The sequence below is a fragment of the Notothenia rossii genome (genome assembly GCF_949606895.1).
Source record: "Notothenia rossii genome assembly, contig: scaffold_174, whole genome shotgun sequence".
Classification (NCBI taxonomy): Eukaryota; Metazoa; Chordata; class Actinopteri; order Perciformes; family Nototheniidae; genus Notothenia; species Notothenia rossii.
Genome location: NW_027639727.1, coordinates 71,805 through 88,061, shown reverse-complemented (window position 1 = coordinate 88,061; position 16,257 = coordinate 71,805). Strand labels below are relative to the sequence as shown.

General features: G+C 39.7%; 1 protein-coding gene and 1 long non-coding RNA gene across 3 annotated transcripts; both read right to left on the bottom strand.

Moving 5' to 3' along the window:
* Positions 1 to 8,345: 8,345 nt before the first annotated feature.
* On the bottom strand, positions 8,346 to 12,785 carry LOC307027477 (uncharacterized protein). The gene is made up of 11 exons (XM_079695735.1): positions 12,654 to 12,785; positions 11,971 to 12,064; positions 11,654 to 11,889; positions 11,322 to 11,436; positions 10,803 to 10,923; positions 10,631 to 10,722; positions 10,081 to 10,198; positions 9,882 to 9,983; positions 9,610 to 9,783; positions 8,961 to 9,137; positions 8,346 to 8,733 (listed from the first exon to the last, which is right to left on the bottom strand). The coding sequence occupies exons 1-11, from the start codon at positions 12,710 to 12,712 to the stop codon at positions 8,447 to 8,449; spliced, it is 1,575 nt and encodes a 524-aa protein (XP_079551861.1). The 5' UTR covers positions 12,713 to 12,785; the 3' UTR covers positions 8,346 to 8,446.
* Positions 12,786 to 13,699: 914 nt separating this feature from the next.
* On the bottom strand, positions 13,700 to 15,826 carry LOC307027480. 2 transcript variants are annotated; one of them, XR_013804664.1, is made up of 5 exons: positions 15,578 to 15,826; positions 14,547 to 14,805; positions 14,285 to 14,417; positions 14,109 to 14,183; positions 13,700 to 13,940 (listed from the first exon to the last, which is right to left on the bottom strand). It is a non-coding gene; the product is annotated as an uncharacterized lncRNA (long non-coding RNA). The 2 variants fall into 2 exon arrangements; XR_013804663.1 differs by having other exon boundaries at positions 14,109 to 14,417.
* Positions 15,827 to 16,257: the final 431 nt, after the last annotated feature.

Below are 16,257 nucleotides of genomic sequence, written 5' to 3'. Positions count from 1 at the left end.
ACTGACAGCGCAGCGCGTATACTTCCTGAATGAAAACTCAACTATATAATTAGACAAATATGAAGACTTTAAACATCCATGACTCAAACACTTTATCCAGGATAAAAGCCACATAGCTGCACCTGCAAGGTGAACACAGCTGGTAAAAGAAAAAGTGTTTGAATGCGTACATTAACAGGTTTATGATATGCCCCGTCTAAGACACGATCTGACTTTAATTACATTTGACTCGAGTGTTTCGTAATGTGTTGCTTAAAATAATACTTCTGCATATAGTATGTGACACTGTAAGTGTTGCACGGCCAGATACGGCTCAGCTGACTCAGATAAGGAGATATATGATACATTATGATGTGATGCCGCGGACTGTACTGTGACTTTGATCCAGTTACTTATGTTGAGGCAGATATTTAATTAAGCTTTCTTAACGCTAATGTTATAATAGTCAGATTGCTCTGAAGATGGGAGGTGATATTCTATTAATGTTCACATTCACACGTGAACACGTTTGGTTCTATGCAAACTCAGTAATATCCATTGTGATACAGTTATAAGGCCTTCACAAGAGACTGTCAGTGGAGATTAAAGGGGATCAGGAGCTCACGTCTTCTCAGAGTCCTTGGTATCTGGCTTGATGATTGTCTCACATTTCTAAACTTCATGTCAATAACCTGCTTAAAAAGCTGAGGGTTAGGCTAGGTTTCTTCTACAGGAACAAGTCCTGTTTCTCTGCTTGAGGCCAGGAAAAGGCTAGTCACTGTGACCTTTTGACCTGTGCTGGACTATGGTGATTTGATCTATATGAATGCACCTGCCAATTGCCTGGTCAAGTTAGATGCTGCGTATCACAGTGCACTGAGATTTGTGACAAACTGTAAAGCATTAACCCTTCACTGTACCCTGTATGCAAGGGCTGGTTTGCTTTCACTAACTGTACGGAGGCTCAGTCACTGGTACATTTTTATATACAAAGCCATGTTAGGGAAACTTCCATCTTATATCTGCTCCCTGATCTCACGGAAAATTGTAAGTGGCTACTGCCTGAGATCGAATGCTGTGGTTTTATTAAATGTGCCAACTGCTAGGACTGTCTTAGGGAAGACAGCTTTTAGATGCGCATCTCCTCTGTCTTGGAATAGTCTGCAAATTAAATGGAAACTGAGCAATCTGGTGCCACTAAATGTTTTTAAAGCTCGGTTGGATGCTACTCAATCGGAAGCTATTGGTACCTGTTTATGTGGATAGTTATGTAAATGGTGCTGTATGATGTCCTTTTGTTGTTCTGTTTATGTTTTTATGTTTCGTGTGGAACCTACTTGAGCAGGTCTCCCTTGAAAAAGAAATCAATGATCTCAATGGGATACACCTGTATAAATAAAGGTTTGAAATTAAATGAAATGAGAGTCATCATCATCATGTTCTCTCTGCTGCTGCTGCTGCTGCTGGCAGCTGGAAGTGAGTCAACACTTATTATACTGCTGTTTAACAGGATAATCTGTCATATAACTTTTTTTTGTATTTGTACAGGTGTGAAGTGTGAACAGTTGAAACAGCCAGCTTCTGTGACTGTGCAGCCAGGTCAACGTCTGACCATCACCTGTCAGGTCTCTTATTCTGTTAGTTAATAATAATAATAAAATTCAATAACATGCTTTAACCACTAGGTGCCCGTTTATCAGCTGTGCGCCGTTATGGTGTAAATACCAGAGTTGTGGACTCGAGTCACATGACTTGGACTCGAGTCAGACTCGAGTCATGAATTTGATGACTTTAGACTCGACTTGACAAAATCTAAAAAGACTTGCAACTCGACTTGGACTTTAACATCAGTGACTCGTGACTTCACTTGGACTTGACCCTTTTGACTTGAAAAGACTTGCTACTTTCCTCGAACGCAAAGATTAAAAAGTATGTTGACACGGACGTCTCTCTCTCTTTGCACCTGTGTGCAACTGTGTGCGGCACGACATCCAATCAAATTAGATCCACGTTGTTTCGATCTGACAGCATCCAACCAATCAAAGTACGGGACAACCAATGAAGAGGAACAAACTAAATGCGCGCGTCAGTTGGCAAAAATGATACCAAAGGTAGTTTCGTTTGGGTATAAAAATTATGAGGTGCTCAACAAAAAAAGAATTGCAGTATGTAAAACATGCGGGTCGAAGATTACAGACGGAGACGCGACAACTTCGAACTTCGTTCGACATTTGAAGTTGCACAAAGAACGGTAAGTTTTGAATGAAACATTAACACTAAACATTCGTTTTCAAAGATGAGCAACTCACCGAGTGGTAAGTGGTGTTCATAGTTGTTTTTTTTTAAATATATCGGCGCAATATTTGGTTTCCATCCGTGTTATTTGCTATTGTGGAACTAGCTATGTTTTCAGATACCTCACCGAGTAGGCTATTAACTTGCGCTTGATATTTATCAAATTAAACACGACAGAAACTGTATTTCGCTAAGACACTCGTTTTGGAACATCAACGAACACCACTAACCACTCGGTGAGTTGCACATCTTTGAAAACGAACGTTTAGGGTTGATTTAAGGACCGCTTTATGAATGCCCGTACCTGAAGCATATGGGGGTGATTCTAAATTAACCAAAAGCTCTAGACTGGACCAATCGTCAAAATGTCGGAGTCAAACAGTCTCTTTCATCCTAGACAAACCAGAAATGGGTCTCAAAGTGCAAAATATTGAACTTATCCATACTTATATTGTAAAAGGATAGTTTAGGATTTTTTTTTAAGCGAGATTGTATGTGCTTAGCAGCTAGTCAGTGGATCATACACAGTAGACTGCTGCCAGCAGCAAAACTTAAGCAAGCCTAATCAAATCAAGGTCAGTTTAATGTACTTTATATTAAGAATATGTGTACCATTTTAGCTTGCTGCCAGACGATTTTTTTCCGATAGGAAAACTAAGTATATCTCACTCTCTCCAGCACACCAGATTCCATTGACAAAAATGGCCATTTTACTTTGCAGCATATGGGAGTTGCTAGCTGCTGGTCTACTGCTGCCTCATTGAGGTCGTTTATGTAATTTAGGTAAATCACAACTAAGCTGAACTATCACAGAAGACATAGAATAGCACAATTATACTTAATCATTGAGCCAGCAGTAGACCAGCAATTTCTGTGTGATGCAGGTAAAATTGCTGTTTTTGCCAATGGAATCTGGTGTGCTGGAGAGAGCGAATTAACAAGCATACTTCAGTTTCCTGTCGGAAAGGGCTGTTTGATGGCAAGGTACAGCAGTAAAAATATTATTAATATAGTAAGTGTACACTGAAAATGAAATGTATTTTATCAATGTAATGTTAAAACACACACACTCTTACAGTATACAATACAATTAATATTAACACAAAAATTAATATTAACACAATGTTAGCATTTTCTGACATCTGTTTTATATGCTTACCTGTTACAGATTTGAAGAATACCAGATGAATAAAAGCATCATAGATGACCCACAACAGCCTTCAATCTCACAATTCTTGGACAGTCGTGTAGGGCATTACAGCATGAGTCATCCACAGCAGAAAGCTATCACTAATGCAATACTGTCCGACTTGATTATTGATTGCAACTTTCCCCTGTCTATTGTGGAAAACAAGAGTTTTCGGCACTTTCTGACGGTACTTGACAGTAAGTACAGCCCAGTGTGTCGCAGAACATTGACATCAAAAACAGAGAGCCTCGCTGAGGAGAGACGTTCAAGATTAAAAACTCAATTGAGCAACACTGAGCATGTTTCAGTCACTGTGGACATTTGGTCTGACCGAAAGATGAGGGGATTCCTAGGTATCACTGTCCACTGGATAGAGAAAGAGACAGAGAGGATACAGCTAAAGACTAATCTCTTGGCCTGCAATCGCTTCAAAGGCTCACACACAGCTGAACGAATCTGTGACCAATTTGAGTCAATATGCGATGAATACAGCATCAAAGATAAATTGGACTACATTATTAGTGACAATGCGGCTAACATGCGAAAGGCATTCACTGTGTGCTTCCCCAGTGAACAAGAGGATGATGACGGAGATCATCTTGATGACCCTGATCTCTGGTGTGACTTAACCCTGGAAGAACAGCAAACGGTAGATGCTGCTATGGCAAAGAAACGGCGCCTGCAGTGTTTTGCGCATACGCTTCAGCTGGTGGTGGGAGACGGTTTGAAAGAAACAAAAGTGGCATGTCCTTCTCTTTCCAAGTTATCAAAACTTAGCTCACTGCTGCACACAAGCACAACATTCAAAGATGTGTTTGATAGTGAATTTGGGGAACAGAGAGGCATCCCTGCTGCAGTCAACACAAGATGGAACTCAACACTGAGGCAAGTAAAGGCAGTTCTCCACTGTGATCATATAAAGCTCTGTGCCGTTCTAGAAAAGGCTGGGCATAAGGAGTTGTCATTCACACCGCGAGAGTGGAATCTGTTGAAGGAGTTGGTGGACATCTTGAAGCCGTTTGGAGAAGCAACTGATTTGACACAGGGAGAGAAGGTCGTCACAATCAGTGCAGTTGTTCCATCCGTCTTGTCCCTCAATCACCACCTTGAGAAGCTGAAGCCTAAAGTGCGTTTCCTGAGTGGCCTGGTCAGAAGTCTCCAGGCATCCCTGAACAAAAGATTTCTTGGGATCTTCATTAATGTGAAAATGGCCAGGACTCAAGATGGGATCACTGCCCCCTTTTCAGACCCAGTCTACCTCAAAGCAGCCGCCTTGGATCCAGCCTTTTCTCTGCTGTGGGTGGAGCCCCATGTGCTGGTCAATCGTGACATCAAGGCAGAGGTGGCACAACGAGTTAAAGGTAAATACTATTGACTTCAATGCAACTTTTTTCCTCATAGTCTGATCTAATTGACAGCATCAATAATTGCATTTTTCAGTCTAACACTGTATCACCAACACCAATGGTAATAAGGGCTCTTTTGTTTCTGCTACTGTTGTTAAATGTTTTTCCAGAATTGATCCTGCAAGATGCTACAGAGACTGAGCAACCTGTGCTTCTGGTTGATGAAGAGCAAGATGACCTTGTAGAAGGAGAAGGGCTGTTTGCTGCATACCATAAGAGGCAGAAGAAGGATGTTGGGACCACTCCAGCACTACAGCTAAGTCACTACCTAGACATAGCCGAAGGACAGAACGCCCTTTTGTTCTGGGCACTGAACATGAAGACTCTTCCTTCACTCTTCCGAGTGGCCACCAGAGTCTTGGCAGTGCCTGCCTCTAGTGCTCCAGTGGAGCGAGTTTTCAGCCATGGTGGCATCATACTACGTCCCCATCGTGCACAAATGACTGACAGACTTTTGGCCAATTTGATCTTTTGTAAATGCAATGCAGCATAGGGCCCTGACATAGAAAAGCACAACTCTGTTCATTGTCATGTTCATGACACTTCCAATCCAGTCCCCTTCCAATCTCTCTCTCTCTCTCTCTCTCTCTCACACGCAGTCTCTCTCTCTCTCTCACACGCAGTCTCTCTCTCTCTCACACGCAGTCTCTCTCTCTCTCACGCGCAGTCTCTCTCTCTCTCACACGCAGTCTCTCTCTCTCTCTCTCTCTCACATGCAGTCTCTCTCTCTCTCACACACACACACGCAGTCTCTCTCTCTCACACACACACACACACACACACACACACACACACACACACACACACACACACACACACACACACACACACACACACACACACACACACACACACACACACACACACACCAGTCTCTCTATGGATGCATGCCAATTGTTTATCAAGGGAGCAACAGGAACTGATAGAGGCATGAATGTATTACATGTAGATTATTTAGATAATTTTTTGGGAGCGAGGATATCTTTTATAAAGTGGTGACATGTTTGAAAAGGTTAAGGTTACACTTAGGTTTTGAAATGAGTTAAAAAGAGTGTTTGAACAATGTTCTTGCAAAAAAAGGTTTAATAAATGTATACAAATCTTAAAAGCATACATGATCTGTGTAAATATTATTTCCCTGTTGTTAAAAGGACTCGAAAGGACTCGAAACTCAAACGGTAGGACTTGGGACTCGACTTGAGACTTGTCGGTCTTGACTTGGGACTTGACTCGGGACTTGCCTGTCTCTGACTCGGGACTTGACTCGGGACTTGAAGGCAAAGACTTGAGACTAACTTGTGACTTGCAAAACAATGACTTGGTCCCACCTCTGGTAAATACTGCCTATCTACCAATTGGATCCAATATAAAAGTCAGCCGAATTACTGTTGATATTGCAAGGAGACATATTGTGTGAAAATAAATCTAAGATGTTGTTAAATGGCTGATATATTTGTGATCCACGTCACGTTTTCAGTTTTGGCGGCAGTTCTTCCTGTTTGTATAGAAGTCTTCTCATCAGGGCTCTATAGATAGATAACTACGGCAGATATGTAATATGTAATGCAGCCGAACCATGTATTACAATGCCGTTATGTGATTAGCTCCAAAGAGAAAAGCAAGCAAACTCGGAATAAAGTATTATTATTTTTTTTTTAAATGTTTTCGGATTTCACATCGCATAAACACCATTTCCCAACGTGCATTGCGGCTAAACCATGAATCACCGAGCTGAGGATCTTGGTTATGGCTAGAAAGGATCCGTCTTGTGTAAAACTCTCGCGAGAGTTCGGCTGAATGTCACGTGGCTGAATGTTTACGTTTGGCAGGCAGCCTTTCAGTTAGGATCGTTAACATCAGTTGGCCACAGCAAATGATGGTGAGAAGCTAAACTATCTATTAATTATGTCAATGACAGGGAGTGTGATCGTTGAAAAGCGGTCTTGCTGGTGTTCAAAGAAGAATGACAACACTGTAGATCACCAACACTATGGTTTATTTTTTATTCACAGGCAAGTCAACGTTGTCGCAGTAAAAGTCCCAAGATAGCTCCTGGTGCAATAAAATGTTCCCTTGCAGTGTTTTACTATTATGTCTGATGTTTCTCTATTAATATTGCTGCTGCATTAATGTGTATGTTGCATCATGTTACTGCTGTAGATGTGTTTCCGAGCCACTCCGATTACAACGAGAGTTACAACGAGAACGTGACGTCATATTTACAATAGAAGGATCCTTTCTAGCCATAACCGAGGATCTTGCCTACGTCTGTTTCCGGTATTGTTTTTGACGGATGTATTTTGTTATACACACATTCCTTCACATTTAATTTAAAATGTACATTAAAATATTTCATGAGGCTTTCTAAAATGTTTTAAAATATAACTACGGTTCGAGTTGAAGAGTTTATAAATTAACATGAACCGAAGCTGTTGCCTGGTAACGCAATCGTGCAACGTCACGTCCGTTAATTCCACATCCACACACATCGATTTAATAAATGAATATAGCCTTTGTATCTGCTAAAAGAGGTGCCGACCAGCTGGGGCAACAGAAAATTAGCGAAATTGAGTGTGACTATTACAAATGAAATCATTATTATATTAATATTGATAATAATAACAACCGACCGTCGGGGTAGCATTTGCTTGGCATTTCCGGGTATATCTCCACTGGTTGGGCCACGTTAACAATACTGTGTAAATGTGACGTTTGAAGGGACGAAATCGTGACAGCTTCACGTCTCCCATCATGGTAAATCGTCACATGTTCACGTCTTGCCGTGATACCGGGTTGTGCTGACCATGTCCATGCCTTTATGACAACAGTGTACCAATCTTCTGATGGCTACTTCCAGCAGGATAACTCACCGTGTCACAAAGCTCAAATATTCTCCAACTGGTTTCTTGAACATGACAATGAATTTTACTCAAATGTCACAGTCCACAGTCATCAGATCCAAATCCTACAGTGCACCATTGGGATATGGTGAACGAGAGATTTGCGTCATGGATGTGCAGCCGACAAATCTGCAGAAACTGTGTGATGCGATCAGGTCAATATTGAGTGAAATCTCTGAGGAATGCTTCCAGTACCTTGTTTAATCTATGCCATGAAGACTTAACGCAGTTCTGAAAGCAGATGGGGGTCCAACCCATCCTAGCAAGGTGTACCTAATTAAGTGGCTCGTGAGTGTATTACTTAGCTCAATTTGTATTGTTAGTGTGTGTCTGTAGGAGTAAAGTCTAGACACATTCTTTGGATGTAAGCATTGGCTAATTAAACAGATCATGATTAAATGACATGATGATAATAAGGGTGATCACCAAAACCTTATACCAGGGGTGGGGAACCTCTGGCCCTCGAGGTAACTCGGATCTGAAGGTGACTGATAACTGCTAATGGCATTTACTTGGATACCAGACATAGTAAATGCAAAGCAGGATCATATAAAAAAAAAGGTAATAAACAAGCCATTCAATCGTAATACTCGTTTTAATACGTTGACATGCATACAACACAATAGACTTGTTAAGTCCTGTTCGTTGTCCTGTTTGTTGTCCTTATCACCGTCCTGTTAGTTTTCCTCATCACCGTCCTCATCACCGTCTTGTTCGTTGTCCTCATCACCGTCCTCATCACCGTCTTGTTCGTTGTCCTCATCACCGTCCTCATCATCGTCCTGTTCGTCGTCCTCATTACCGTCTTCAATGTCTTCCTCCATCATGAGAAAAGACGAGTCCGAGCCAATACAGCTGTAGGTGCTGGTGACTCTGCTCAGTTTCTGCTCCAGAAGATATTGATGGTGTAAAATACAGCAGTGCAGTCCCCTGTATCCCTCTTCTGTTATATCGCTTGGAGAAACTAAAATAAAAAGACAAAATGACAGTCTATGTAAGGCAACTTTTAATTAGCATTGATGTTGGTTCCATATAAGCAATTTGAATGTTTAACTCCGAGGCTGTATATTAGCTAAAAAGATTTGTGATTCAGAAAAAATGCAATCATTACAGATGCTATTCAGTGATAGACATTTGACACTGGGAGGGGGGCAGTGGCAAATATTATAAATCGGTATTTGTGGAACATACTTTGGTTCCTGATGTCGTCTTTTGTCTGATGAAGGAGGCGGTCCAGTTTGTCCAGTGCCTGCCTCAGATTTTGACAATGCTGGGTCATCTCCTTCACAATGATGACTGTCTCCTCTTCCATACGCCTGACCAGCATAACCTGGTCAAAAAGTCGCCTCTTTGTGCGCAGGTTCACCACTATAATGGAAAAAACACAAAATATAACAACCACAATGGTAAGGCTAATAAAACAAATAATATCAGTTTGTATTCAATCTTTTTTAATTAAATTGACCAAAACCTTAAAATCTGGTAAAAAAAAATTCAACCTCGCCGCTTGCTGAATTTTTTCAATTCTGTCTATGTTGGCAGAATTACATTCAGTATGTCTTGAGATTCAACATTAGTATGCAGTTCAGGGTGGTCAGGAAGGGTTTTACTGTTTCCATAGATATGCCTGTCCCAGTGAGACTAGACTATTAAGACTTGATAGGGCAACATCATACAGACCTTTCAATATAATTATTTTAAAATGATTTGTTGTGATCATGATGATTTGTGACACCTATGTTGATAGCTCTGTCAATGTAACAACATTGGTGATTGTATTCTAGTACTTCAACTGAATTTATGGAATATCTAGGGCAAACAAAAACAAGTTGTTTCTTACCATCTCCTTGCGCCTCCCAGGGCAGAATGACATCCTCAGACAGACCGCATGCTGCTTCTGTGTCAATTTTCTCTGAACAGGCATCAATGGTGTTGTACTGCAGTATCCTCTCTCTGAGTTTCTTCTTGAGCTCTGTCAGTCTTCTCCGTTTGCGTTGCCTTGTTTGGTTGCTGTCTGTAAAGTAAAACAAAATACAAATAAACTAATATTAATAATACAAACAACAACAACAAGAAACAAATATTGTTTCTAGATAACGTAATAATAAATACCATTTTGTCGATAGAGGTCGTGTTTCTTTCTTCGGAGGGAATAAATAATTTCATCTATTTCTCTCTGGAGCTCCTCTTGGCTACTCTGGGCTCCATGTTTCTCTTGAAAACAGAAACAACAAGGTGTAATCATAAAACATGAAGCCAAATGTTTGGAAATATGGAACCAAATCTATACCACAGTGATCATATAACATACCAGTGGCTGCCCATTGCTTGACCTCCAACACCCACTGCTCCGTGTCCTCCAGGGAGATGTTCAGCTCTTGCTTGAGACTCTCAAGATTGTCCACTTCAGTTTGTGCTCTCTGTTTAGTCTGGTTAGAATGTTTAAAAGGAAAAAGTGAATATGCGTTCCAGTTGGTTGAGAAGGTTGTTTTTTACTGAATTCCTTTATGCACATTAACTGACCAGACAACAACATGAAATGCTAAACACCTTCTCTTCAAGGTTGGCAAGTATCACCTTAGTTTCCCTTTTTTTTCAAGATCAAGCAGGATTAACATTATTATTATTATTATTATTATTATCCAGAAATTCAGATGAATCAACCTATAGTGCTTTATTAAAAACAAACAGAACAGAGACTCTCTTGGCAGAACAGTGTGCCATGGCAGCACCATCATAATGAAATGATTGCAGAATACATTCAATTCAACAACATGTAGCTAAGGATGGTGTTAAATTACTACAACAACAAACTCGGATAGTCTTAATATACATTTTGAAATGCAGCATGGACGTCTTACTTTGACAAATCTCTTTGAGAGTGTCTTGTGGAGATTCTCCACCTTCCTGTGGTTCCATTGCATAGCCAGCACGGTTATCATATCTGCTCTAGCTGTAAACACAAAAACATGAAAATTCATATGAGCTTTACAATGTGGCACTACTTAAAACTATTTGTTTTCCTCTACCAACCTGATTTGGTCATGTATTTTGTTGTCAGAGCTGCCCTTGAGAGGAAGCTGTTAACCTGTTCCACTTCCTCGCCGACAGTATTTCCAGCACCTTCCTGGCTTCTGCCACCCCACTTCACCTGCTCAGAATCATAAACAATGAGATCTAGCTATTTAGTTCAATATTATAATTTCTTGTACTGTACATCTTTAGTTATCATCAGTGTCAGGAGCAATTTCAGAAAGTTAAAATGTTCTGATATTGAATTATGCTTTGAACTACAATGTCACAACTGCAGTTATTTGAAGCTCTATTCATTCATTATTTCTACAGTGCGGATATATTTACTAAAATAAACATAATGGGTTTTGGAAGCCTATCCTTGTGACAGTCTGTTTTGTAACAATTTTGTCAACATTTGTAACTATTACAATTATTCCACAGGCTTGAATAGAATATACTACATGATATTCTTATGTGCACTACAATTTCTAAAACATTTGAATCTAGTGACACAAATGTTTAATTTGCATACTGTACCTCGCATTTGCCTGTGTGGGCCTTGGCGTGCATTACAGAGAGAAAAGGTTTCATCTCTGTAAGTGGTTGGAGCTCAGGCAACTTTGCTGCCATCTTCTCCAAATAAGGCCAGTACCTGTAATGACAAAATCAATTAGCTCTTCCAGTTGCATGATGGCATAATAGTAAAAAGATAAACCAGGTCCTTAAAATTACCAGTACAATCCTTGTAACCAACATCAGCATTTATCCAAATGAATGTTTTTTTTGCTTTACATCTACTGGATGTGCAATAATTAAATAGATAACACGTTTCCCACAAACACTTCCAATTTTGCAATAGTTATAACTACCTGCAGGCAACATCCATACAAAAGAATGTTGCATTCGCAACTTCAGCCAGCTCCTTCTGCAGGAACATTGGGTAGGCATATATTTCACCACGGTAGTGATTTAGGCCTTGTAGCAAGATGCCATGTCTGCACACAGCTATTTGCAGTCCTTCCTCATCCACCTTGGCCCTGGACTTGTGTGAGGTTTCTCTGCAAGCTGTGAATGTTGCCGGTCCACAAACATCACGACCACTTTTCTGAAATAGACACAATCTGTTACATTTAACCCTGTGCTAAGAAAAATAAATAAAGGGTTAGGGGATTGAATAGATTCTTACAATCGTCATCTGGCTCCTGATTTTGTCGACAAAGGCAGACACTTTACTGTCCTGGGCAATGAACAGTCCATCAAATAGAGACGGTTCATCTGTCCTGCGAAATTCGAGAAAGACATTGTAAGCAACATTATCATACATACATAAGTTTGATTGTGTCCTCTATTTAATGTGGCCAATTTGCTTTTGCCATAACATTTTCATAAATGTGGAAAAGGTCTTTGTGAATTTGATCTGTAATTCTGTGTAAAGTCTTTTGCCACCATTATTTAACATTAGTGAAAAGTTTACTGACTTCTTGTAAAAAGGTAAAAATAAAAGTACATCCTTTATATTGATGGGCATGGAATAGGGCAGAGGAAGGCATAGAAAAAGGTTCCTGGGCAATTTAATACATTTTTCATGAAGCGATTATATCCAAAACTGGTTCTTAGCTCCAACATATCCAACTAACGTCAACCATTTAACATTTTAAAGTTGAGTTAACTTTACAGGCGTCATATATAATAATGTTTATGAATTGGATTTATATAATTATGTGTAATTTCACACCAACCATTGTTTTCTGATGGTCTACAAACTTTGGAAAAAGAAATTGCAGAGTTGGGGAAAGTTAGACATTTCAGCAAAGACATTCAGCTTAGTCAATAAAACAACAACTAAAATGAGAATATGATTTCACTGACCCTCTGGACTTCTTGAAGCGATAATGCTTTCTATTGCCATCTACAGCAATAGCCAGCATGTCAGGTGTGCATGCTGGGCATTTAAAGGGCTCCACCAGGCATAGATCTTCTTGTCTGTAATTAAAGAAGGCAAACTCCCGAAAGACTCTGTGGAAGATATCGCTACAGATTCTGCCTGTCTGGAAAAAAGAATGGTATTCATTTGGTTAATTAAAAGTTTGGTATTCAAAAATCTTGAAAACCACATTTTATTCTTACCCTTCCTGTGGAAAACGATCGATGTTCAAGCATTTTTATAAATACTTGCTGGGATAATGCTGGGCTGGCCAATTTCATTTGCTCGAATGATGTGAACACATCAAACTTAAAAATAATTTTGCAGCTGTCGGTTGCTGGCCAGTATTTGTATCCCAGCAAGTCACCTATGCTCGGGGACCATTTGGCGGAACAAATTGGGCAGCACACAGAAGGCAGACGAACGTTGTATGGACCTGAGAAAAAATATAAATGTGCAATTTGACAGCTATCTATGCAATGTAGGACAAAAGTATAATAGTAATCCTGTATTTCTGCTTGATCGTCTTCTGGTGGCAACAAACCATTGGTAGTCACCAACACGGTCTGCTTTCCTGGGATGATGGTGAAATCTTGGCTTGGACCACAGAAGCAGATTTGGGATGGCGGAGGAATTGGAAGCAGACACACTGCAGCAAAGACAATTTCAGAGATTCATATGCATGTTAGGACATGTTAGGAAATGTAGTCAATACAAATTGAGACATTTTAACTGTTAAAGCAAACTTCCGACATGGTGAAAATGATGCCGCTGTATATGTAGTGCACATTAGGAAACCATGGTAAGGGAATATGTAATACCTTATTTGAACCCACCTTGTTCACAGAGTCCATATTGGCCACTTTCATCCACAACCACTAAGGATGTGGGAGGAATAGGTCTGTAAAACCCATCAAACATGGCTTCCCTGTCACGGAAGACATGTTTACCATGGATAATAGGGTCACATGCCGGACAAAGAAAGGGAGTTCCTGGTGGAACACAGTCCAAGCACCGGACCACAGCATCAGCAGTTTTGCATTGGAGACAGGAACGTGTAGTGACAATCTCTGCAGCCAATTTCAAATTAAGGAGCTCTGGCATTGCAGCTCTGAATTTTTGTTCACGTTTCAACTGTCTTTGGGTCCATGTTGATGCAGTGGGTGTTTCTTCTGATGATGCAGGGACAGTGAGAGAACCCAACAGGTTTCTCAGTGTCTGAAGATGTTGATCTAAAATAACAAAATATAAAACAAATCATGGAATTTAGTTTAATTTAAAAAAGATATTCCATACATGGCTTTTCACTTTACAATGTATCATGAACAAAGCTATTACATACTACAAACAATTACCTACATTTCAAGTTGAAGGATAATTTAAGAATTCATTGTGCATACCAAGACTTGGGACCTGTAGAGGAATCTCATGTGTCTCCTCGACCTCTGGGGACTTCTGAGAGCTGGAAGGTTTAACTGCATAAAACAAAGTACGATGATATGGGAAACATTATTGAGGACCGACCAACGACATTAAAACTTAATGAAACACTAGAACTAGATTATATTTTACAGACCAGATCGATTCTTATTCCAATGTTGGGCTATAATGTTCCCATCCAGGTCCCTCTTCCTCCAGGAAACATTTGATCCTTGCGTTATTTTCTTTGGTATCTTCTGTATCTTCGGTTTCTTTGGTTTCTTTGGTATCTTAATATATAAATATATAAAAGAGATTATATATTTCCATTAATTGTTGCACACACATCTTTGTAATGTGTGTGTCTGTTATCATTTGAGTAAATGTTATAATACATTTTTGGATAATGTTGTACTTGCCTTATTTGCCAACTCATCTGCGAGGGCATTCCCTATCTCTAGCCATTCATTCAGTTGCTTGGATGACATTTTTAAGTGAGGATAAAAAGGGCAACAACAAACAAAGGATGAACTGACATACAGGGAGGGAGAAAAACAAAACAAAAGACAAGAAAACGAGAGGGGTGAAAGAGAGTAGGAAGAGGAATATGGCTCTGAAAAGAACCGTTGATTTTTTTATGATAATAGGCTACTTCATATAATTGAATTGATAGATGACCTGAAAAAAAACAAACAGATGAACTCAGATTAGCTGTGCTACCATGTAATTTAATTGTTGCTTCATAAATAAGCATTCGCCAAAATAAAACTACAGGCACCAAAATCAATCAAGTCCCAGGTAAATCAGTAATTACAGGGAAATATATTTCTCTTTTTAACTAGATGTGATGCTTTCACAAAACTTAAGTTGAATTAGCGAATGTTTAAAGTAGTAAAACAACTATGACCTGATGATATTCAAGTGTTGAACTTACCCTAACTATCATTAATGCAACATGTTAGGTGACATTTCGAAGAAAGAAAAAGTGTGTGCATTATAAAAAGCGCCATGTAAATGTCAACTATTATTATTATTATTATTAAAGTGCCATTTCCTTTCGCATTGTTTACGTTCATATCATGTCCTGGTCTGGTTAGCTGAATATACATACTTTTGCCATTGTTATGTGTTATGTCACGTGCTACCAAGGGTTTTGTTTTTAGGCAAGATTTTAGCTCCTTTTGTGCGAAGGAGAAAACTCTCCCTACAACTTGTTGTAGACGAACCTTCTTATATTGCAATATCCGTTAGCGCATATAAGCTAAGCGCTAAGCGCTAACCTTTACAGCCATGCTATTGCTAACAACATGCATTCGCCTATACTGCCTATGCCACGGGCCAGCCCTAAAACGTAAAACTGAAATATCGTGGTTAAACATGATTAGTAGAAAAACGACAGGATTAATTAAAAGCGTAAACAAATCAAATGAAATACAGAAATCAGATTTACCACTTGTAAAGCTCTGACGCTCTTTAACAATCCTTCTTCTTCTTCATCTTCTTCTTCATCTTCATCTTCTTGGCTCGTCGCACTTTTATTGATGCGCAAGGTTAAAGTTCACGGGATTACGATCGTGACAAAACGTGACAAAAGGTTGTAATAAACTGCTGCTAGAAATGAATAATGGGAAAGCTACGTGGCTATGGGTCGTAATATCGTGATCAACACTGCTTAAACAATCGACCTATTTGGTCGTTTTTTGTAGGAGGACAGGCAAGCATATGCAGGACCCCAGCGAGCTCCAGACTATGTGCATTGTGTCGGGGACCCTTGTGAATGATAAGACCCATCATTTAAATGCAAAAACCACCATTAAAAGTAACTTTTAGGGGGAAAACGCAGGCTCTGTCCATTTCGTTAACAAACTGATAGGCATATGGACAAAAGTGTGATTAAAGCATATGCAGGACCCCAGCGAGCTCCAGACTATGTGCATTGTGTCGGGGACCCTTTTGAATGATAAGACCCATCATTTAAATGCAAAAACCACCATTAAAAGTCACTTTTAGGGGGAAAAAACAGGCTCTGTCCATTTCGTTAAAGTCCATGTAATGTCCAAAATAAATGTTATTCTGTGTTAATAAATCGCTTCATCACTTTCCACTGTTTCATTTGACATATCAACATCA